Below are 25,400 nucleotides of genomic sequence, written 5' to 3' on the forward strand. Positions count from 1 at the left end.
ACTAACAGAAATGGAGGTCTCCATTTCTAAAATTTTCCCTAAACCCTTTCTGATATATTTGTGAAATTCTTTCTTTTTCCTTCACATGTAGAGTGATGACAAATAAATGAGATCATTCATTAGCTAGGAAATACTTACTATGAACACTGTAGTGTACAATACTTGTACATTCTTGTAAAGTTATGAGAAAAAACTAACATATTTTTCCTTATGTTTTTTTTTTAAAAAAAGTGGTACATTGCAAAAGAGTTACTTTGGACAATTAGATAGACTCTTCCCTTTGTCTCTCTTTATTAGCTATTTTTGTTATCATTTAGAATTATACTTTATTAAAATTGCTTGCAGATGGTAGTTTTGGTTGCATTTTAAGAAATAATCTCTTGATAATGCTAATACGTGTATGTAAATATAATGTAGTGCTTGTATTTGACTGTGGATAAACTTCATATATGAATATTCCATTGAAATATTCAAAGCTTAACTTCAAATCAAGTGAGCTTATGTGACCACAAAATAATAACAGATTAAGGATCACAAACCATGAAAAAAATAAAAGAGTCTTTAGTAATATTATAATATTTACATTGTGTTATTTATTTAGAGGACAAAAATTACATTAAAAACAAATGAATAACCCATATACAACCAGCAATTCAGTTTAAATTTATATTCAATAGGATCTGAATCATTAAACGCCAAAAACATAAATTAACAGTTATCAAAATTCCCATAAGTATCAAAATTTGACAACCCTAATTTCTATCATAGAGTAAAGAGGTAGAATACACAAAAACATAAAATAGACAAAATAACAAGCTCTATAATTATCAAATTTATAAATGCTAAAATTGATGAATCCTAATTGCAATAAAAAAAGATATATACATATTTTGAGATCTTTTGTCCAGATTTTAAAAAGATTCAAAAAATCAAAACGATACAAAAAGAATCAAGAAAAGATTAAATGATAAAACTACTCTTACCTGTTATTGAATCTTCTCTCTCAAATAGTCTCAATCAACATGTGATTGAAGTTCCTCTACAAAGTGTTGCAAGATGATAGACATATAAATTATGGGCTAATGGATATTGGAGTCGGATTATGGATTTTTATTTTAGTTGGATTGTATAAATGTGTCGGATAATTCACTAGATAGAAAATAAAATTACAATTATAATAAAATATATACACATGGAGTTACGTAGGAGCCACATAAATTAATAAAAATGGTGATACAATATTTAACTGTAAAAGAAGGACAAATATATCAACAAAAAGTATAACAAAGAATAAAAAATAACTCTTTTCTAAGAGTACAAGGACAATATGGCCCTTTTCCAATTTATTTAATCAAATAATCAAATAATTATGTACGGGTATATCACAGTTTCTTTTCCTTCCCTTGTTTCCACAAAAATTATGCAAAATGATTTCCCACCAAATTGAATGTTTTTTCCAACGTTCAAAAACAATGCTTCATCTTCTCCAACTTCATTCTCTATTCATCAAAACAGCCATTCATCACGATGAGTATCGTCTCTCCCAATTCATATCATTATCTTCTTCAATATCCCTTCAATATACCCGTACATTTTTCGATAATTCTCACATCATACCATCAATCTTCGCATGGAACACAATGATGAGGGCATATTCCCAATTAGAGTCTCTGAAGCTCTTCAAACAGTTCCAAAAGATCGGATTAAAACCAGATAAATTCACATTCCCTGTTGTGCTAAAGGTTTCTGGGCATTGTTTGATGATAGGAACTGGCGGATCATTGCATTCGATGGCTGTGAAGTCGGGTTTTGGTTCAGATTTACATGTGGACAATACTCTTTTGAGAATGTATGCTGTATTTGGTGTGATCAAGTTTGCAAGACAGGTGTTTGATGAAATGCTTCAGAGGGATATAGTTTCTTGGAGTTCAATGATGTCTGCTTACGTTCATTGGTATGTATATTTGTTTCACTTATTCGTCAAAAATAAGTATGAATTATTTTTTTATGTAGCAAACCCGAATTCTTCACTATATTAAGAAGAGAATTAAAACACAATACAACTTTAGAATTGTGATTGAAATACTCAAACTACCGAAAAACAATGAAATTATTGAAATAACAAGTAACTAAGGATATAGGTAACAAGGGAGATGAGAAAATTAGACTCTAGAATTGGGGATGAGAACACAGAAATGCATTTGCACATAATTCATTCAATGCCCTCTGATAGTGATGCCCTAATCTATTTAACTACAACAAACGTACCCTCAGTCTGGATCCCAAATTATCCTTTGTGCAGGCCTGGCCCGATTGCTTTTACTCAGCCCAATATCTATTTGTGTGATATCCTTGTTGGTATCCCTATTGGGCTGGGGCTAATTCATTACAAATTATCACAATTTATGTATTAGGGATCATATAGTTGACTTTAACTACTTGTGATTCAAGCATGAAGTAATTGTTGTCTTATTATTTACAGTTTCTTCTTCTTTCTCCTTCTAACCGATATTTCATGTATCTACTTATTACTCTGGAATCGGTAGATTATTTATGATATGTAAACTTGGCAAGTGTGTGAAGGCTGAGATTCTATAGCATTATGTGGAAGTTCTTTAAGATGATTATTATAATTGGAGTGAATAACTGTTACCTCTGTCAAAAAATAATGGGAGTGAATAGAATAACCAAAATCTAAGTAGATTTTATGCATGACAAGTTTACTATTTTGTGGAAACGAGTTCAAGTATCGTTCTGTGAGGAATTTGTAAGGGTTAATCATCTTTTTGATAGGTCTGACACATAATAGGTCACAGATTCTATGAACAATGCAAGCTTGTAACCTTGTTCGTACCTTCAGAAATTTGGTGCCATGTATTTGTGGTTCTCTTGAGCAGATATCCGTGATCGAATACTCTTGGTGAACCTTTTAAAATTCATCCCAGAAGTCGATTGTGAATACTTGTTTTGCACCAGAAGAAGAAACCAGTATTTCGATTTCTTGGATATATTAGCTTGAACAAGGAGTTCCAAACTTGTTCACTAGTCTAACTTTTTCTCGTTTTCCATATTGCTGCAATACTTCAATAGATTGTTAAACAATGCCTAGGGTTCATATCTGAAAGGATCAATAATTGTTGAGCCTTTAAAATTGTGAGCGGTGCATACATTCCTAAATGATAAGGGATTAACAATAAAGGAAATTTTCGGGGTTGGAATTTTTTCTTTTAAATTGGAAAGGAGCATGTACCCCTGAAAAATAAGGGAGTAAAAATGAGGAAAAATTTCATGGTTTAGATTTCAGTATTTATCTTGGAAAGGTCCCGCTGACACTCTTTAAACTGGGGAACTAACAAAGAAAGAAAACTTGCATGGTTGAGATGCGTTTGAGATGCGTGCAACACTCCCAGCCTCTTGTATTGAGGTATGCTGGTCTCGCTGCTGTATTTGTTTACTTTAGCATACATCAGAGCATGTTAGTTATTTCTTTTTTAAGTTCTGGAATCTCTATGTACATTCATGTCCAATAAACCACTGAGCTTTGGAACCCAATTTTCGCAAACCATTCTTTGGACTTCTTATCTATGGAACTTTTGGAAAGAGGATGCTAGTTCGTGGCTCCATGGTCATTAGTATTCTAAAATTAACAAGCTAAGGTGGATTATGGACAGTAATTTGGTGTAATAGTCTAACACTGATGCTGTTTAGTTTTCCGGATTGCACATGGATTGATTCCCATGTCAAATTCTGTCTGCAATTTTGATCTGAAAAAAGAAATCCTAAAATTAAGTTTCTTTTGAGATAAACTTTGAATTAAACATTGAAAGGACAACAACTTTATAATGATACTATGGTTACTCTGTCTTTCCTATGGGAGGGTATAAGGGGCTTTGCATTTTTAAATACGGAATAGGGAGCAATAGACAAAATATAAGCAGGCTTGACTTTCTCCTGATGAAGTCTCCAAACATTTTGCTATTCTTCCTCATAGTTGAAGTAATGACAATGATTCTACTTGTTCTCTCTGCAGGGTCTCCAATCGTTTTGTCAATACTTTCCTGTCTTATTCAATTTCATTTGATATCATAAAAGTGTGATTCAGGATGTCACCTTAGTGAATTCTATAGATTTCTTAAGTCAAGTTCCGCTACATGTGATATGCTTATTTTTTTTCATATAGTGAATCAATCCTTTTATAAACATAGAAAAACATGAATAGTTTGTACCTGATCATATAGAGGGTCCAGTTTAATGGGCTTTTATGTTCGCTTTTCATCCCTTTTTGGCATGGAGATGAATATTTGCTACCTTGACCTCTCTTTTTGTGTAGGAGGCCTTTTAATATGATTGTCTTTCCTGCTTTCTTTTCCTGTTTAACTTTTACTGTGAGGCTTTTGCTTTCTGTCTGGCTTTTCAAAGTCATAATAGTCAATGTTTTCCTTGATATCTCAGTAACTTGCCTTCAGATGCTCTGCTCCTGTTCCAATGTATGAAGCTAGCAAATGAAAAGCCAAATTCTGTCACTTTGGTTAGCTTGCTGGGGGCATGTACTCATATCCTGAATATCGGATTAGGTAAATGTATTCACTCGCACATTGTTACCAGTGGTATTGAACTACATGTTGAGCTGGAAACAGCCCTCCTTGGGATGTATGCAAAATGTGGTCATATACAGCAGGCTTTCCGCATATTCAATTCGATGGATGATAAAAATCTGCAGACTTGGACCATCATGATTTCTGGTCTTGCTGATCATGGACATGGAGAAGAAGCTATGTCCTTGTTTGCCAGAATGGAAGAGTCTGGCTTTAGGCCGGATAGCTTATCATTTTCTGCAATCTTATATGCTTGTAGTCATAATGGCTTTGTTGATGCGGGCCGTGAATATTTTGAAAAAATGGCAAGTATTTATGACATCAGGCCAACTATGGAACATTACGGATGCATGGTGGATATGTATGGACGTGCTGGAGAATTAGAAGAAGCTTATGATATTATAAGGAGCATGCCTACAGAGCCTAATTCTGTGATATTGAGGAGTTTCATTAGTGCTTGTAAGCATCATGGTCATATTCCTTGTGCAGAAGAAAATATAAGGGAGATTCTCCTCAAAATAGAGCCTGATCTCGGATCAAACTATGTACTTGCATCTAGTTTGTCTCATCTTTTTGGTAATTGCAGCGATGCGAACAGCCTAAGATCGTCTATGAAAGTAAAAGGGATAAAGAAATATCCTGGTAGCAGTTGGGTGCAGTCACTTGATAGTCTTGCCGAAGGAAGCAGTTGAAGGATCTGGTAGTAATGTTTTGTGTTTATGCCAATAGAAGAGGCAATTCAAATCACAGGAATGAAGTCAATGTTACATTCCAAAGACGAGAGAACACTATCAAGGTGGAGGAAAATGAATTGCTTCTTTTTGGGTAATGAGGTACAAGTTCAGGGGAGCTGTTTCTTTGACCATTGGAAGAGGGTCACACTGAAGTTCCTATTGTTCTTGCATAATTTTGAATAACTTGAAAAATGAAGATTACATTGTGAAGTGATTTTGATTTGTAGGTCATGGGATATGACATTTAAGAGGAACTGCACAAATTGGTATACTTCTGGACAAGGAAAAGCCATGCTCTGTCAGAGCTACAACTCTGTTATCCTTCTCAAATTATTTCTAACAATCAATCATGCCTAGATATTGGACTAGTTGGGATCATCTTTATGAGTCTCCTATATTCTACCTCATTTGGGGCCATTCTTTTTGATACCGGTAAATGATTTGTTTTCTCCATAAGCTACTCTTTCTTTTCAAAAATATATGGTTAAGGTTAATCTTGGAATTCTATTCAGAAGTTGGGATGCCCTTAAAGTGGCACCTCAGCATGGCCTGAAACTTTGGTTAAAAACTATGAGGTATTCCCATGTTAAACAAATTCAAAATCTTTTATGATGTCAAGGCTCAAGTCTTTCGCTTTGAGCTCTGGAAATTTAAATTAAACCAAGTGGTATCTTCATTTATCTGTTAGTTTAATTGGAATTTCTGAAATGAAGGAGAAGAAAGCAGTGAACATGTCATGCTGGAGTAGGTTTTGTTGTAAGCAAAATATGGAAACGAAGCTTTGGTAGTTGTACTACTCAAAGTAGCAAGTACATTTGGGTTGATATAATCTATGAAAAGAGAGCATGAAAAATCATCTGACTTCCATTGCACCTATATCAGCATGTGTCTGCTTTTAAGGTATTCCCCTAAATGCTTTGAAAGTATAATCACTCACACATCCATTTGCATGTTATTTTTTGGAGCTTGACTTAAAGCCATCAGAAAAGGGTGATGCTCTGTGTACTCTGTATCTGTCGATTCTCCATGTCCTTCACATTCCATGATTTTGGTATGACTAAGCTTTTCTTAGAATACTTAACTGCCATGGGTTAGTGAGGTAAACTTTGGATATTTATCACAACAAGAAAGAACCACTTGACTGAAATACATATTCAATATTTAATTAAGGTTCTTCTGGTCTCATCTGCTTAAACTTAAGGATCCATTCATTTGTATAATGCTGTTACTGCCAATATCAGATGAACCTAGCTTGGTGGAAACCTCTTCGCTGTGTATTACATCACTTGCATATGAAAAAGTTTTGCGTTTCCTATTCGTTCATGAACAATATACCGTACTGGATTGCTAATGTATTTCATTTGAGATCATCCAGCACTCTAAATTATTGGAAGTAGCAGGCTTGCGATCTCAAGCTGATCCTGTCTTGTTGTCATCATTTTGAAGACTTCTCCTCTTTTGAATGGTGACGATCCTTATATGAGATGAGACATGAAATGTTATTCACGCATGTTAGAAAGGTTGAGCTAGCTGGGACGGGGAGAAGGTGATCTATCAACATGGAGAACCTGACATCTGGTGGAGCCGTGTGAAGAAATTTGAGAATCTCTAGAAGGTATGTCTATATGTTAGAATGGGGTTCTATCCACAAGTAAAAGCAATCAACAAATGTCTGAACAACCATTATCATTATTTAACATGCATAAATTTAATTGTTTCAACATTGATATGCTGGTGTATCGATTCATTTTTCTCGAATATGAATTAGGTTTTTGATGTATGAGAAACGTTACATCTTTTTTCTTCCGCATTTTAATCAATTATTAATCAAAGGAATGTTTAGTAGATCATGAATTAAAAATGGGGGATCTATTTTCCTCTCCATAGCAGTAGACAAGGAACCTAAAGCCCGAGCTAGCTAATGGGCACATTGGTTTGCTCTGGTCTTTTAACAAAAGATGAGGAATAGAAGTAAAGCCACGCATGAGTACTAAACAATCTCGAATAATAATATAAAAAAACTAGGAGTTGTAAGATTTTTTCTGATCGATCTCCACAATGCATGTTATTGATGAAAAATTTTCCTTTAGCGAGTTTACTGCTTCTTGAACAACCAAAGCCTCAACCACAAGGGAGTCATGAGGCGTATCTAATCAACTAGAGGGACCTCTCATGAAGTTTCCTTGAGAATCATGGACTAGCATGTCTGACTCTGCTCCTACCAAAGTAAGGTCAAAAGAAGTGTTAGAATATGAATAGGTTTATGCAATCCTATTAGAATAAGAATATGTTTATACAATCATATTAGAATAGGAACACGAATACTAAATAGTATCCTACATGGTAAAGGATTGTATTTTAGGGTCTACAAATAGGTCTCAATGTAATAATGTAGAAATGATGACAATTCAATAATATTATTTTTCATATCTCTCACATGGTACTTTTTACTAGGTTTTGAGCACTTTGTTGCTCAGGGGAGTTCAGTAACCTTGTATGTCAAATGTGAGTCACTCTATGGTTAAGCAGTCTTTGCAGGTTTTGTTTGGGAAGTTCAATTCTGGAATTTTATCTTTGTGTTTACTGACATAATGCATCAAATGCAGTATTTAATGAGAAAACAAACACATTGAGATTGACTGTCAATTTTGTGAAGTCGACTGATCAACTTGCGGATATCTCACCAAGCCCCTTATCGATCCTCGTGTTAATTACATTTGTAACAAGCTAGGTACATGAATTGTGTGCACTAGCTTGAGGGAGAGTGTTAGAATAGGAATAGGTTTATACAATCCTATTAGAATAGGAATATATTTATACTATCCTATTAGAATAGGAATAGGAATACCAAATAGTATCCTACTTGGCAAAGGATTGTATTCTAGGGTCTATAAATAGGTCCTAATGTAGAAACAACAACAATTTAATAATATTCTTTTCCTATATTTCTCACAAGAAGCATCAAGGTTTTACTTGAGGATATTCTCATTAGGACACCGTCTAATTGGTCCAAACCTGACTTGGGACTCCGACTCGAGTCTTTACCCTGAACCAAGACTCTTAACCTGACTCGAAATCTAAACCTAAATCAAGATTTGAGCCTTGAGACCGAGGGTCTAAGCCCTAATCCTCGGCCTCGACCTAGTTACTGGGACATGACACCAAAAACATGATCCTGACCCAAGCCCCGAGGCCGAAACCACGAGACCCTTCGACACTAACTCGAGATTCAACTAGGAACTCGAGCACTTATCCACTAGAATGATTTGATATCTAACTCTGACCTTAACCCGAGACCCAATCCTCGAGATTTGAAACCTAAAACCTAACCTAACCTTTAGTCTCGACTAGATCTCGAGAATCAACCCTGATCCATATTAAAAATCAAAATGAAATTTTAGCAGTAAACCCAAATTAAAGTAAATCTTTAGAATGTGCTTGAGTTTGACAAAATTTAGAGATAAAGTTACAAATGAGTTATTTTGGTTAGATTAAGAGGGTCAACCCAATATGAAGTTATCTCGTGCTCAAGATTTTGGATGAATTAGGTGGACCACCAATTTTCAAGCCATATTTGACACCAATACGTAAGTGTGTGGAGCGAAAAATGGGCCAAATTATATGATTATTCCTCGGAAACTCTATTTACTTCAAGGAATACTTTATTATTTCTACTCGTAGTAAGAGGTTAGGAAGCATGTCATGGACTACATGCGTGCTTCTAGATGAGGGCAAGGCAGTAATTTATACTTGGTTGTGTGTTTTTGTCATGTCCCAAAATTGGATGTGATGACACTTGACTTATCCCTCCGGACAGGTCAGACTAAAGCCAAATGCGATAAGGTGAATGTGGAAGTTTAAAAAAAATATGGAATTAAGTGTAACACAAACATGCAGAGAGACATAATATAACTCAAAATACCACCAAAACCTAGTGTTACGTGTACAAGCCTCTAAGTATTATAATAGATTCAAAGAAGTACAAGTCTAATTGTCTTTGTTGCAAGAGCAAAACAAGAACATAATTAAAAAGTAAGATGTTTCTGCCGATATGACAAACAACTACCTCAAAACTCTCCAAAGTAAGCCTCAGATGTAAAAGAGAAGAAGGAATAATTACGATGATCCAGGCTCGTACCCTACACAAGTGTAGAAGCAAGATAGTCAGTACCAGACAACACGGTACTCATCAAATAAACGACTAACTCAAGGTAAAGCAATACAATTAAAATGTAGATAACTTTGATAATAAAATTTCTTTTACTTTTAATAAACTTAAAAATGGAAGTTTTGTTTTAAAACTAAATAAGATGAAGTTTTTATTTTAAAAACTAAATAATATGAAAGTTTTATTTTTATGCTAAAAAATAGAAATTTTATTTAAGCTAAACAAGATGGAAGTTTTATGTTTAAGTAGATAAGATGAAAATTTAATTTTAAAAACACACGGCATAATCATGGAAATGCACATCCAAAAATATAAGCTAAATAAGATGAAAATTTTTATTTTTAAGAATGAACAACTAAACTTGCAAAGAAAATGTAAAAAATAAATAAAAATAAAATAAGTTAAAGAGTATTTTTGTAAACAAACAACTTATTCTTAGAAATTATGTCATGAATATAAGTTTGAATATGACAAACCAAACAAGCAATAAAAATTAATCCCAGGGTAACTTATCCCAGTATAACTTATTCCATCATAACTAAAGCCAACATAACTTATATTTAAACCAAATGAACTGTTACTATTTTTTAACTTATATATTAATGTTTCTTTTCCTTCCTTTCGTTTCCACAACAGTCTAGGCTTGCATTAAAAAATTAAAGTAGAACGCTTGCAAATGATTTCCCACCAAATAAAGTCATTTTTCCAACGTTCGAAAACATTCATTCATCTTCTCCAACTCCATTCTCTATTCATCAAAACAACCATTCATCATGATCACTATCGTCTCTCCCAATTCATATCTTCTTCAATATTCCTCCAATTCACCCGTACTATTTTCAATAATTCTCACATTATTCCATCAATCTTCGCATGGAACACAATGATGAGAGCATATTTCCATGTAGGACTTCTTGAACTCTTTAAATAGTTCCAAGAAACTTGATTAAAACCCTATAGATTCACCTTTCCTATTGTGCTAAAGGTTTCTGGGAATTGTTTGATGATTGGAACGGGTAGATTGTTGATTTCCATTGCTGTGACGTCGGGTTTCGGTTCAGATTTACATGTGAAGAATACACTTCTGAGATTTTATGCTGGATTTGGTGTGATCAGGCTTGCAAGACAAATGTTTGATGAAATGTTCACAGGCATATAGTGTCTTGGAGATAAATGATGGCTGGTTACGTTCATTGGTATTATATTTGTTTCAGTTATTTGTCAAAAACACATATTAGTTATTACTTTTATACAAATTTCACACCCCAATTATCACAATCAATTTATTAGGGATCATATAGCCGACTCTACTTGTGTTTCAAGTATGATAGTGCTAATTGTTTTCTTATTAATTACAGTTTCTTCTTCTTCTTCTTCTTTCTCCTTCTACAAGATATTTCATGTATTTGCTGAATACTCTGGGGTCAGTACATTATTTATGATTTGTGAACTTGGTTAGTGTGTGAAGGCTAGGAGATTCTATAGCATTATGTGGACGTTATTTAAGATGATTATTATAATGGGAGTGAATAGAATTACCAAAATCTAAGTAGATTTTGAGCATGAGAAGTTTACTACTTAGTGGAAACGAGTTAAAGTATTATTCTGTGAGGAATTTTTAAGGGTTAATCGTCTTTTGATAGGTCTGACACATAATAGGTCACCGTTTTTATGAACAATGCAAGCTTGTAACCTTGTTTGTACCTTCAGAAATTTGGTGCCATGGTATTTGTGGTTCTCTTGAGCAGATATCTGTGATCTAATACTCTTGGCGAACTTCTTAAAATTCATCCCAGATGTCGATTGTGAATACTTGTTTTGTACCAGAAGAAGGAACAAGTATTACTATTACTTGGATATATTAGCTTGAATAAGGAGTTTGAACTTGTTCACTGGTCTAACTTTTTCTCTTTTTCCTTATTGCTGCAATAATGCAATAGGTTGTTAAACGGTTCCTTGGGTTCATATCTGAAAGGATCAATGAGGTGTTGAGCCTTTAAAATTGCGAGCGGTGCATACACACCTAAATGATCAGGTATTAACAGTGATGGAAATTTTCGGGGTTGGAATTTTTTCTCTTTTAAATTGGAAAGGAGCATGTAGTACTGAAAAATAAGGGAGTAAAACTGAAGAAAAATTTCATGGTTTAGATTTCGATATTTATCTTGTAAAGGTACCGATGACACTCTTCAAAATGGGGAATTGACAAAGAAGGAAAACTTTCGCACTTGAGATGCATGCAACACTCCCAGCCTCTTGTATTTCGGTATGCTCGTCTCACTGCTGTAATTGGTTACTTTTGCATACATTAGAGCATGTTAGTTTTCTTTTAAAATTCTGGAATCTCTATGTACATTCATGTCCAGTAAACCGAGCTTTGAAACCCAATTTTTGCAAACCAATCTTTGGACTTTTTACCCTACAAAACTTTTGGAAAGAGGAAGCTAGATCGTGGCTCCAATGGTCATGAGTATTCTAAAACTAACAAGCTAAGGTGGATTATGAACAGTAATTTGGTCTAATAGTCTATCACTCCTGCTGTTTAGTTGTCCGGATTGCATATGAATGGATTCCCATGTCAAATTATGTTTGCTATTTAGACCTGAAAAATTACGAGAAATCTTAAAATTAAGTTTTATTTGAGATAAACTTTGAATTAAATGTTGAAAGGACAACTTGGTTATGATACTATGGTTATTTTGTCTTCCCCATGGGAGAGTATAAGGGATTTTGCATTTATTAATAGGGAATAGGGAGCAATGCACAAAATATAAGTAGGCTTGACTTTCTCCCGATGATGTCTCCAATCATTTCGCTATTGCTCCCTCATAGTTGAAGGAATTAATCACAACAATTCTACTTGTTGTTCCTACAAGGGGTCTCCAACCGTTTTATCAATACTTTCCCGTCTTATTCAATTTCATTTGATATCATAAAAGTGTGATTCAGGATGTCTCCTAAGTGAATTCTATAAATCTCTTAAGCAAGTTCCGCTACATGTGATATGCCCATTTTTACATATAGTGAATCAATTCTTTTATAGACATAGAAGAAGTTGAATAGTTTGTACTTGATTGTTGACACCTAATTTTGACCGACCTATAACCTTTTTTGGATTACTTTTTGATTAATGTGTATTGCAAAAATTATTTTCCCTAATTTTACGGGTTCAAAATTTAAAGTAATTATATGCAAATAATTATATAGTTTAACATTCAAAATTTATAAAAATTATTATTAGTATATAAATTTATTATTTTTATTATATTTATCTGTTGTCAAATTTTGAAATAATTATTTACATATTGGTTTAAGGTTTAAAATATTTTAGTTTGCTTATTTTATATAAAGAATTTTATTTGTGTAGTACATTATTAATAAAATAGCAATTCAATTGATCTTTTCTTAAATCATTTCAATTCTACCCTAGGAAATATTAGTACATGATTGATTTAGTTGTTTATTTGACACCAGTAAATCCTAGATCAATATGGAAGCTATTGAGCCAGTGTTCCTTTCACTATATAATTATAATAACTAAATTCTTACTTGGAACAATTTTCCTACGATTACGTGCCCTCTTTGATATTTACGGTAAACATGGACCCATACTTGTCAATCATGACATTCTTTCATTTTGTAGTTGATCTTCCACCTGGTAAAAAACTCATTGGTTGTCGATGGATTTATAATATCAAGTATCTCTCTTCAGGGGAAATAGAAAGATATAAAGCACGGTTGGTGGCAAAGAGGTTCAGTCAGAAATAAGGCATTGATTTTGGTGAAACCTTTAGTCCTGTGGCTAAGATGGTTACAGTCAGGTCAGTGGTTGCTCTTGCAGCTTATGAAGGGTGGTACATCTATCAGATTAATGTCCATAATGCTTTCCTCAATGGTGATCTACTAGAAGAGGTATACATGACTATTCCAGTGGTTTTGCTAGACATAGGGAGACTCAAAAGGTCTGCAAACTCCACAAGTCATTATATGGACTCAAGTAGTCACCAAGGCAATTAAATATGAATCTAACAGAAGCATTAGTAGATATGGGGTTCAAACAGAGTCACTATGATTACTCTTTATTCACAAAGTTGGTTGGCTATGACCCAGTGATAGTACTAGTGTATGTGGATGATCTTATAGTTACTAGAAGCAATCAAAAACTCTTTTGTGACACCAGACAGGAGATTCAAAAGAAGTTCAAGATGAAGGACCTAGGTGAACTAAAGTTTTTTCTGGGAATTGAGTTTTCTAGGTCCAACAAAGGCATTCTCATGTCTCAAAGAAAATATGCATTAGAGCTAATTTCTAAATCTGGGCTAGGGGGAGCAAAGCCAACCTGCACACCACTTGAGATGAATCAGAAACTCACTTCTATACAGTATGATGAACACATCAATAATGGAATTCCTGAAGGTGACACAATTCTTGCCGACATTACAAAATGCCAAAGACTAGTAGGGAAACTTTTGTACATTACCATGACTAGACCTGATCTTGCATTCTCTGTACAAGTATTGAGTCAATTCATGCATTGTCCAAAAAAATCACACATGGAGGCAGCTTTAAGAATGGTGAGATATATTAACGAGGCACCTGGTTTAGGCTTGTTAATGCCAGCAAATGACACCAATAAACTGACAGCCTACTGCGATTCTAACTGGGGAGCATGTGTGGTGACTAGAAGATCAGTTACATGATATGCAATAAAGTTTGGAGAAGGTCTTGACTCTTGGAAGTCAAAGAAGCGAGAGACCGTGTCAAGGAGTTCAGCAAAAGCAGAGTTCAGAAGTATGGCTGCATGTGTAGCTAAAATAACCTGGTTGGTAGGACTATACAAAGAGTTAGGTGTCAAGATAAACCTACTTGATATGTGATAGTAAGTAAACTATTAAAATTGCTTCCAATCCAATCATTCATGAAAGAACAAAACATTTTGACATTGATTGTCACTTTGTTAGAGAAAAAATATGTCAAGGGATGTTGAAAACTGAGCATATTAATACTAAAGACCAACTTGCAGATGTGCTCACTAAAAGTCTAGGAAAGGTACAACACAATATGTTAGTGAGCCAGCTTGGAATGAAGGATGTGTTTCAACCATAAGCTTGAGGGGGAGTGTTGATCAATAAAGTTCAATGTACAAACCATGTGGTGTGAATCAGTTAGTTTGTTAGAGAATATACAATTGTACATAGTTAGGTTGATAACTAAATGTGTATAAGCTGAATTATAAATAGTCAGCTACATGAATGTAATAGTTAGCTAAGCCAATTCAATGTAAAAGTAATCTTATCTTTATTTCTTCTCTCTTCTATCCTTTTCTTTCTCTACAAGTTAGCAACTTATGAATCCTCATTAATGGAATTTACAAGAAAATTTCATAAATTTAAAATTGAAGTTGGACAACTCAAAAGATTATTACTGAAACTTTTTTCAAAAGGTGTCCAGACAGCTACATAAGAAATGATGATTGGAAATCGAATTAGACAATCAAAATTTGATACATACATATAGGTAAGGCTGGTAATGTTTCCTAGTTCCTTCGATATTTCCCCTGACAACTAGTTCACAAGCACAGAGCTGGATCAAAAAATTTGCAGTTACAATTGATGATTAAGTGCCCGTTTGGATTGACTTATTTTAGTTGTTTTTAAGCCAAAATAGCTTTTGAGTAGACTTGAAGTGTTTGAGTAAAGTAAAAAAGTGCTTATAAACATTTATTCTAAAGTTAAAATAACAAAAATAAGCCAAAAATTATAAGTTAGAAATTCTAAATTATGACTTTTGACTTATAAGTCACAAGTCAAAAGCCAACTGTATTAGCAATGTATTAAATGGGGCTTACATGGAATATAACTGGGTTGATGCCCATTCAGTTGGTATACTACCATTGAGGTAATTGTATGCAAAATCAGTGAAAAACGAGAATATGTGAATTCAGTTAACTATGCTTATCGAAATTTGGATATTGAATTGGATTATACCGGAAATAAAAGCAAATGTGGCAGTAGCATACAAAAGATTCTACACTTTTTTAATGTAAGAAAGCTTTACCAGTTTGGGAGGAAGAACACCAGGAAGATTTATACCCTTAAGAGTACTGCCCATGTAATTTCAATAGTCAACAAAGTGTGACAATTTATAAAAACCTTCCCTAGAAGTACCCATTTAAGAAACTTAGGAGTAGTAATATTACGATGTTCATAAATTTACAGTCCGGCAAAAAACAAAGACCAAATAGTTCTATTTTAAGTAGAAAAGTTTGGGACAAAAGTTTTTGTAGCCCTTCAACTATGTAGTAGAATAAGATAGTTTTTTTCTTCCATTTAAAGTTTGAGACAAAAGTGCTCTTAATTCTTATGTCTTGAGCAAAAGCTTATATTGTAGATCATAAGTTTAATAAATGACAATTATATCAAATGCATTTCATATAAAGTTTAATTACTTGCATTGAGTTTTCAACTAATTAAATATTTATTCTACTTCTCCTGTAAAAAACTATTATAACTTTCCTTGACTAGAACTTGGAAGGAGTCAAGAATTTTAAACCTTACTTCTTTTAAATGTTTACAAATCAAATTATTTACAATCATGTTTATCTTTTTTTTTGGTGGGGGGGGGGGGGGGGGGGTAGATTAGTTTATAATTCATCCCTTGTGATTTTTGTATCTAGCGGTCGGGACGCACATTTATGGACCCCGGGGATGCCTAACACTTTCCCCTCGATTTAATTGAACCCTTACCACGATCTGTTGTTTATTGACCTTATCTAGAATTAGTTAGGTTAGATAGGTTCTCTAACGCGCCTTAATTCGTTAGGTGACGACTCTTCAAAAAATTAAAATCTCAAAAGAGTTGTTAGATCATGCACCAAAATTCATTTTTTTGCGAAAAATGGTTCGTGACACTGATCATATAGGGGGACCAATTTAATGGGCTTTTATGTTTGCTTTTCATACCTCTCTTTCAGGAGGTATATTAATATGATTGTTTTTCCTGCTTTCTTTCCAATTTAGCTTTTAGTGTGAGGTTTTTGCTTGTTGTTTGGCTTTTCAAAGTTATAATAATCAATGTTTTCTTGGATATCTCAGTAACTTTCCTTCAGATACTCTGCTCTTGTTCCAATTTATGAAGCTAGCAAGTGAAAAGCCAAATTCTGTCACTTTGGTTAAGCCGTTTTGTTATCATCAATTTGATCCAATACATTTGTCATTATTTTTACCGTATCTTCTTCCTAACTCCGTTCTTTATTTTTACTACTAATAGTTGTTACTTCAATTAATTTGTTTATCTTGCTGATTATGTTTCTTTGATCTTAACAATGATTAAAAATTGGTGTCTCACGCTAGAAATATGGGAAAAGAACAAGTGACACTTGTATGGCCGCAGTTGAGTGTAACGGTTGTAAAAAAGTTACTACTGACGGAATCTTTCGTCACAAACAACACTTGATTGGTACTTTTAAGGATGTCACACGGTGTGAACAATCCCCGGATGCTGTAAGGGAAGAAATTAAAAAATTTGTTGATGAAAAGAAGGAACAAAAATGTCAGACTTTACTTCAATCAGATGTGACTAATATTGGTGATGATAAAGATGAAAATATGGAACACGGTGAATAATCACTTCCTTCAAAATCACGAAAATAGTCATAGAATGCAACAATAATAGAAGCATCATCTTCCTATTTTCATCAACTAGGCATGTAGCTACTTCTTTTCCCGTCCTTTGTAAGCTTTTTGTATTCCCCCTTAAACCATAATGGTTCTATGATCATTGCATTCTATGACTATTTTTGTGATTCTGAAGGAAATGATTATTCAGTAGCTTCATCTTTTTCTCCCATATCTTCATCTTGATCATCACCAATATTAGTCACATGCGATTGACGTAAAGCCTGACAATTCTATTCATTCTTTTCATCAACATATTTTTTCATTTCTTCCCTTACAACATACGACATTTTTCACACAGTGTGACGTCCTTGCAAGTACAAATTAGGTGTTGTTTGTGACGAAAGATTCCGCCATTAGTAACTTTTTTACTAAAGTTACAGTCAACTGCGGCGCTATTGGTCTCACTTGTTCTTTTTCCCATATTTTCAACTCGGGTGAGCATTTCTTGATCGCTGTTAAGATCAAAGAAACATAATCAACAAGCTAAACAAACTAATTGAAGTGACAAATATAATAGTTAAAATGAAGAACAAACTTAGGAAGAAGATACAAAAAAATAATGACAAATTATCAGATCAGTAAGGATATTACATTTGAGAGGAACTCCACAAATTGGTATACTTCTGGAAGAGGAAAAGCCGTGCTCTGTCAGAGCCATAATTTGGTATTCATTACGACCACTATCATCTCTCCGAGTTCATATCATTATCTTCTTAAATATCCCACCAATTCACACGTACAAGTTTTGATAATGCTCACATTATTCAATGAATTTTCACGTGGAACACAATGATGAGAGAATATTCCCAAGTAGTCTCTAAAGCTCTTTAAATAGTTTCAAGAAATCAGATTAAAAACCAGATAAATTCATATTCTTTGTTGTGCTGAAGGTTCTTGGGCATTGTTTGATAACTGGAACTGGTGGATCAATGCATTTTGTGAAGTCGGGTTTTGGTTTAGGATTTGGTGTGATTAGGTTTGCAAGAATGGTGTTTGATGAAATGCTTCAGAGGGATATCTATTTTCTTGGAGTTCAATGATGGCTGCCTATGTTCATTGTTATGTATATTTGTTTCAGTTATTTGTCAAAAACACCTGTATCATGTAGCTGAGTTTAACTACTTGTGATTCAAACATGATAGTAGTAGTAATTGTTGTCTTATCATTTACAATTTCTTCTTGTTCTTTCTCCTTCTACAAGATATTTCATGTATCTACTGATTACTGTGGAATACTTTTGGTGCCATTCTTTTCAATACTGGTAAACAATTTGTTTTCTCCATATACTACTACTCTTTCTTTTAAAAATATGTGGGTAAGTTTAATCTTGGAATTCTATTCAGCAGTTGGGATGCCCTTTAAGTGGCACCTACACATGGCCTGAAACTTTGGTTAAAAACTATGAAGAATTCACATGGAAAAGCAAATTCAAAATCTTTTATGAATGTCGAGACTCGAGTCCTTTGCTTTAAACTCTGGAACTTTAAATTAGGCCAACTAGTATCTTCATTTATCTGGTAGTTTAACTTTAATTTCTTTAATGAAGGAGAAGAAAGCAGTCATGTCATACCAGAGTAGTTCTTGTTGTAAGCAAAATATGGAAAACGAAGCTTGAAAGTAGCAAGTACATTTGGGTTGATATAATAATGAAAAGAGAGCATGAAAAATCATCTAACTTCCATTGCACCTGCATCAACATGTGTCTACTTTTAACATATTCCCCTAAATGCCATCAGGTAGTCATGCTCTGTGTACTTTGTGTCGATCCTTCATGTCCTTCACATTCCATGATTTTAGTATGACTAAGATTTTCTTAGAATACTCAACTGCCATGGGTTAGTGAGGTAAACTTTTGATATTTATCACAAAAGGAAAGAACTATTGAGTGAAATCCATATTCAATATTCAATTATCGTTCTTCTGGTCTCATTTGCTTAAACTTAAGGATCCAATACAATATCAGGTGAACCTATCATGGTGGATGTAATACCCTACGTTGATATAAGGTCATTTATGTCTTTTGGTTTAAAAAAAATGGAGAGGCAGATTGTTGGTATATTTTAATGACCAATTGTTTTTTTAAAAAAGTGTGGGCCAAAAGTTCAAAGCTGCAAAGGGCTGCAAGCTGCAACAAATCTAAAGAAAAATAAGGAAATAACAGCGATTAGGGGTTGTGAACATAGCGTGCAACAACAAGCAAAGTATGGGAAAAGAGAGCAATTTGAATAGAACGAGATAGAGAAAAAGAAGAGGAAGTATGAAAAGAGGGGACATACGCAGAAAGAGCAAAAGGTTCATCAGATTATAACGGAGTGGAGTTAAATCCTTTCTTTCATGTATAATTTTACCTTGATCCTTAGTAGTTACGTCATGAGTGATCTTAACCTAGGTAATCTATTTTGTTGGCTGCAATTTTACTACCAGAGGCAATGATTTAGACATGTAATTTGGAGACAAAAGTAGATGAATAAGTTGTGAAAATTGGACGAAGTTAGGATATAGTGCATCAGTAAAACTACGTATGAGTTGAATAATTAAAATTTAGCAATTTGATGGAAAATGAAGTCCAAAAGAGTTGGAAAAAAATAATTTTTATTTTAGTTTCTGAATTAACTAACCTTAACAAGGAATTAACTCGAGATTGATGCCATATGATTATATATTGATTGAAGGAAGCCTTATGGATTTCTCTCACGAGTTTGGTACATCAACAAGTACTGTGAGTAGTATCTTACCAAAATTTATATTTCACAAGGTTCATGATTTTACATGGTTTATAAAGTAAATGTGTTACTGAATGTTTTGAACTTGTATGTGGGACAAGTCTTATGCTTGATATAATACTGAAAATATTATTTGAAATGATATCATTCTTAGAAGATATGATTACTAGTATTGAAAAGGTTTTACACTTATTTGAGATATAGTATTTTGACAAGTGATTGTTAAACTTTGAAATGATATGCTTTGATAAGATTTAAATGCTCTGTTCAATTTTGAAATGCTTATACTAATTACGAGAAAAGTTTAAATGGGAGTAGACCTTGATAAATCCTATAGCTATTGGCGGGTTCGTTAGACCTGGTGCACCTTGTAGTTACTGATTAATGATAAAGCCCTTGCTTGTGGAAATGTTGAACTAGTATACTGTTACTGATATCCCTCGAGTAGGAATCTACTGATAGGAATATTTAACTCCTTTATGAGGATTTCATTTTTATTGATTACTTCTTAAAGAGAAGGCCACACATCCTTGGAAACCTCGCAACTATAATATTAGATCTGAAAGTGGTATCTGAGTTTACTACTAAGATTTGATATAAAAGTGTTTTTCTGAGTTTACTACTAAGTGTTAACATTGATTTCTCTTACATAAGGTAAATAAGATTGACTACTATTACCGTTTTTGAAAAAGGCATTAATTTTAGCAATTTAACTATCATAACATGTTTTCTAGACTTGTCCCTCATTAAAATGGTTGTGTTAAGAATTATTACTCACTAAGCTAGTGTCTCACTCATCGCTAATTGTTTTACAGATAACTCAGGTAGTGTTGAATATGATTTCATTAAGTAGAGAGTGTTTGTAGCATCTGGTGAGCCCCACATTGCTTCTCGTGGCAAGAAAACTATTGATTTGCTATGGTTTATCTAGTTTCTTATGAACTCTTAGAGTCACTCCATTTTTTTCAGTTCTTATAGAGTCATGATTATTCCTTTGAATTGTAGTTAAGTGACTACTTTGAACCTCTTTTTCATATTTAGAGATGAATTGGTATTATTACGTGATAATTAGATCTCGATGGATATTATGTCTTAATTTATAGTTGTTATTAGTTATGTTGTGGATTTCTAAGACATAAAATTTAGATACGCCTAAAAACAAAGGAAACTCTGCCCGATTTTGTGTAAATTCTTGTAAGGCTTGCTTAAGGATTCTCCCCCTTAGCTCCGGTCATAATCCTTAATTGGGTCGTGACAAAGTTGGTATCAGAGCACTAGGTTGTTATTGTGACTTATGGAGAACACGTTGGTAGTAGAATCTTAATTATGGTGATGTTGTCGGCCATTTCTCTAATCATGATTTTGCGAGGACGTGATAGGATGTGTCTTATCTTATATTTCTTATTCCTCCTTTTGTGATTAGTAGAGCCAACAAGATGAATCTAACATTGCTTATCTTTTTAACACTTTCTTTAACTGGTCGTCCCATAACAAGAATAATCCAAAGGTTTAGAGGCATCAAGGGTCACCTTTGTAAACACCCATATTTCACAATGAAGGGGAAACAAACAAAAGTGGTTTGAAAAGCTAAGAAAAAGGGTTGTTATGTCATTGTGGGGAATTTTGGTCCACCTATGTGATTCTGTTTCTAAAAAGAGTATCACCTTGCACTTTATCAACATGAAAATGTTACCCATGAGACACTTATCCTTTCGTACCATTCCAAAGATAATAATAGATATAATGATTAAATTCAGAACTAAATAAAGCCCTTACCAACTCAGGACTGCTACAAAGATTCTGGTTTGTTTGGAAAAAAAAAGAAATGTAGCCTCAAGAGTTACTAAAGATGAAACCTCTAAAGTGCTAACAACTCGAATACTTAATGTTGTAAAGCAATGATTCTTAGGTGAATACTTAAACGTTGCTCTAGCACGTTCTGACAAGAGTAATGTAGATTTGACATCATTTAAAGGTGAACATGACCAAATACACGGTATAATATTGTATTGTTTGAAATACCCATAGGGAACACCAATGTCTTGAGGCGATTTAATTTACTAAGTTAATCATGGATTATTTTTTTGTTGATAGTTGGAAATTTACAACTTTGTTAGAAATATGCATAAGAACTGCACCAGTCTAAGTTCTCTGTATTGTAGGGTAGTTATTTATTATTTACCAGTTAATTAGTTTATATCTTATCCTTATCCTTAGTTTTTAATCTTATCCTTAGGAGTTGGTTTACTTGTAAACTCTACAAATATCTGTGTTATAATGAAGTATGTAATTTTTCTTTCATAATTTTTTTCTTAACTTCCTACTTGTTTAATAACAAAAGAAGATCATATTGTTATGTTTTTCCTTCTCTGAAAACTAACAATTGGTATCAGAGTATTTACTTCTTGAGGGATCCGTGGGTGTTTCATCAAAGTTAGAATTGTCATCAACAACACAAGTTTATCAATCATGGAAGCATAATCAAGTTTTTCTGTAATGGCACCACCTGTTTTTAATGGTGATAACTATCAGATTTGGGCGGTAAGGATGGAGACTTATCTAGATGACATGGATATGTGGGAGGTAGTCGAAAAGGATTATAAAGTTCCCCCGTTTCCTAACAATCCTACTATGGCCCAAATCAAAAACCATAAAGACAGGAAAACCAGAAAATCAAAGGCAAAGGCCTGTTTATTTTTAGCAGTATCTTCTTCAATCTTCACTTGAATTATGTCTCTAAACTCTTAAAAAGCCATATGAGATTATCTTACGACAGAATACGAAGGGGATGAAATGATCAAAGGTATGCAAATGCTAAATCTTATAAGAGATTTTGAGATGCAGAAGATGAAAGAAACTGAAACCATCAAATATTACTATGAAAGGATCTTAAACATATCATATAATATAAGATTGCTTGGTTCCGTATTTAATGATTCACGTATTGTTGAAAAGATTCTGTTAACTGTACTGGAAAGATTTGAAGAAACCATAACTACTTTGGAAAACACAAAGGATCTATCCAAGATTACCTTCAAAGAGTTATTGAATGCTTTGCAGGCACGAAAACAATGAAGTCATGAGAGAAGGAAATAAAGAGGGGGAGCATTGTTGGCCAAGCCTCAAGATGGAGGCAAAAATAAAAAGAAGAAGAACAAGAAAAATGGCGAAGGCATTTCAACAAGTACTACCAATGGAAAAACTAGACACTTTACGAAAAGTTATCCTCCTTGTAAGCATTGTAACAAGAAAGGCCATCCACCATATAAATGTCAGAGAAGGCCTAATGCTAAATGTAGTAAATGCAATCAACTTGGATATTAAGCTGTCATTTGCAAGAATAATGGTCAGCGACAAGAAGCAGAGACTCAAATTGTTGAGGGTGAGGAGGAAGATCAACTCTTTGTTGCTACATGTTTTTCAAGCAGATCATCTAGTGAGTGTTGACTGATTGATAGTCAATGCACTAATCATATGACACATGACATGTCTCTCTTCAAGAAATTGAAGGCCACGACCATTAGTAAAGTCAGAATAGGTAATAGTGACCATCTTCCTATTAAAGGGAAATGAACCATTGGTATTCCAAGTAATTCAGGTACTAAAACAATTTCTGATGTGCTGTATGTACTTGAAATAGATCAGAACTTGCTTAGTGTTGGTCAATTGATAGGAAAAGGCTACAAGTTAAATTTTGAAGATAATCATTGCTTGATAATTGATGCTTCAGATTAAGAAATGTTTAAAGTAAGAATGAGAGGCAAAAGTTTCTCATTAAATTCATATGAGGAGGAGCCTGTTTTTTTTAGCAAAAGAAAGTGTTGCAGAAGTATGACACAAGAGACTCGAACACTATCACTATGAAGGGTTGATTAAAATTCAAAAAATGAAAATAGTTAAGGACTTGCCTATTTTAGAAGTACATTGTTCCAATTGTCTTGCATGTCAATATGGAAAATAAAACATACTTCCATTTCCAAAGACAACTTGGAGAGCCTCGAACAAATTGCAACTGATTCATATTGATATAGAGGACCTCAAAGGACTCTTTCACCAAAAGGTAGTCTTTACTATATCATTTTTGTAGATGATCTAACCCGCATGTGCTGGATTTATTTTCTCAAGCATAAGTCAAAGGCTTCTATGTTTTTCGGAAGTTCAAAGCAAAATAGAAAATGAAGCAAACTGTAAAATTCAGTCTGCAAGAACAGATAATGGAAAGGAATACACTTTTTAGCAGTTCGACATGTTATGTGAGGAAATAAGGATTCATAATCAGCTTACTACTCTCTATACTCCACAACAAAATGGAGTAAGCGAGAGAAGGAACAAATATATTATGGAGATGACTAGATGCATGTTGCACGAGAAGAACTTGCCAAAGAAATTTTGGGCTGAGCCAACAAATAAATTAGTTTTCTTCAACATGTTATGATAAAGAAAACTAATTTATTTTGGGCTGAGCCAACAAATAAATTATGCAAGCCTTTGAGATGACTGATGTTGGTTTAATGTCTTATTGTCTTGGTATAGAAATCAAGTAGGGACAGGATGAAGTTTTCATTTGCCAAAATAAATATGTTAAGGAAATTATCAAGAAGTTCAACATGGAAGATTGCAAGGACATGAGCACTCATATGAACCAAAAAGAGAAACTAAGCAAGAATGACGGAGCAGAGAAAGTGGAGAAAACGTACTTCAGAGGCTTAGTCGGTTGTTTGATGTATCTCACAGCTCCAAGACCTGATATTTTGTATGATGTAAGCATTCTATCGAGGTTCATGCATTGTGCTAGTGAGGTGCATCATAAAAGTAGCAAAACGAGTTGTCAGATACATCAAAGGAACCATCAATTATGGTGTCAAGTTTCAGAAAAAAATAGATCTCAAACTATTTATGTATTCTAATAGTGATTGGGCTGGATCCACATATGACATGAACATCACATCTGGATATTGTTTCAGTCTTGGCTCAGGAATTTTTTTATGGTGCTAAAAGAATCAGGACATTATGGCTCAATCCACTACAGAGGCAGAATTTGTGACTACAACAACAGCAGTGAATCAATTATTGTGGTTGAGGAAAATTTTTGGTGGTCTGCACATGAATCAAACAAAGGGAATTGAAGTATTTGTGGAAAATCAATCTGCAATAGCAATTTCTCATAATCCTGTATTTCATGGTAAAACAAAACACTTCAACATCAAGCTTTTCTTCTTAAGGGAAGTGAAAAATAATGGTGACGTGATTCTGCTCTATTGCAAAACTGAAGAAAAGCTGGCTGATATCTTCACCAAACCATTATCAGGCAATAAATTTCAACTTCTCAGGCAAAAACTTGGAGTTTGCAGCTCTTAAAGCAAGGAGGAGTGTTACAAATATGCATAAGAACTGCATCAGTCCAAGTTCTCTTTATTGTGGGGTAGTTATTTACTGTTTAGCATTTAATTAGCTTATATCTTATCCTTATCCTTATCCTTACTTTTTTTAATCTTATCCTT

General features: G+C 33.7%; 2 protein-coding genes across 22 annotated transcripts; both read left to right on the top strand.

Annotated features, from left to right (window-relative positions):
• Positions 1-1,315: 1,315 nt before the first annotated feature.
• LOC101245194 (pentatricopeptide repeat-containing protein At4g21065-like) lies at positions 1,316-18,484 on the top strand. 21 transcript variants are annotated; one of them, XM_069297397.1, is made up of 9 exons: positions 1,316-1,954; positions 4,453-5,428; positions 5,557-5,761; positions 6,043-6,229; positions 6,705-6,944; positions 11,438-11,532; positions 11,671-11,763; positions 16,592-17,840; positions 18,067-18,484. In XM_069297397.1, the coding sequence occupies exons 1-2, from the start codon at positions 1,428-1,430 to the stop codon at positions 5,285-5,287; spliced, it is 1,362 nt and encodes a 453-aa protein (XP_069153498.1). In that variant the 5' UTR covers positions 1,316-1,427; the 3' UTR covers positions 5,288-5,428; positions 5,557-5,761; positions 6,043-6,229; positions 6,705-6,944; positions 11,438-11,532; positions 11,671-11,763; positions 16,592-17,840; positions 18,067-18,484. The 21 variants fall into 21 exon arrangements, with proteins under 21 accessions (XP_069153498.1, XP_069153481.1, XP_069153504.1 ...); XM_069297380.1 differs by having other exon boundaries at positions 4,453-5,761; XM_069297403.1 differs by lacking the exons at positions 16,592-17,840; positions 18,067-18,484 and adding an exon at positions 13,210-14,798.
• LOC109119563 (uncharacterized mitochondrial protein AtMg00810-like) lies at positions 13,305-14,197 on the top strand. Its single transcript, XM_019212230.1, has 2 exons — positions 13,305-13,409; positions 13,589-14,197. The coding sequence occupies exons 1-2, from the start codon at positions 13,305-13,307 to the stop codon at positions 14,195-14,197; spliced, it is 714 nt and encodes a 237-aa protein (XP_019067775.1).
• Positions 18,485-25,400: the final 6,916 nt, after the last annotated feature.

This window comes from Solanum lycopersicum, chromosome 1, assembly GCF_036512215.1.
Source record: "Solanum lycopersicum chromosome 1, SLM_r2.1".
NCBI lineage: Eukaryota > Viridiplantae > Streptophyta > Magnoliopsida > Solanales > Solanaceae > Solanum > Solanum lycopersicum.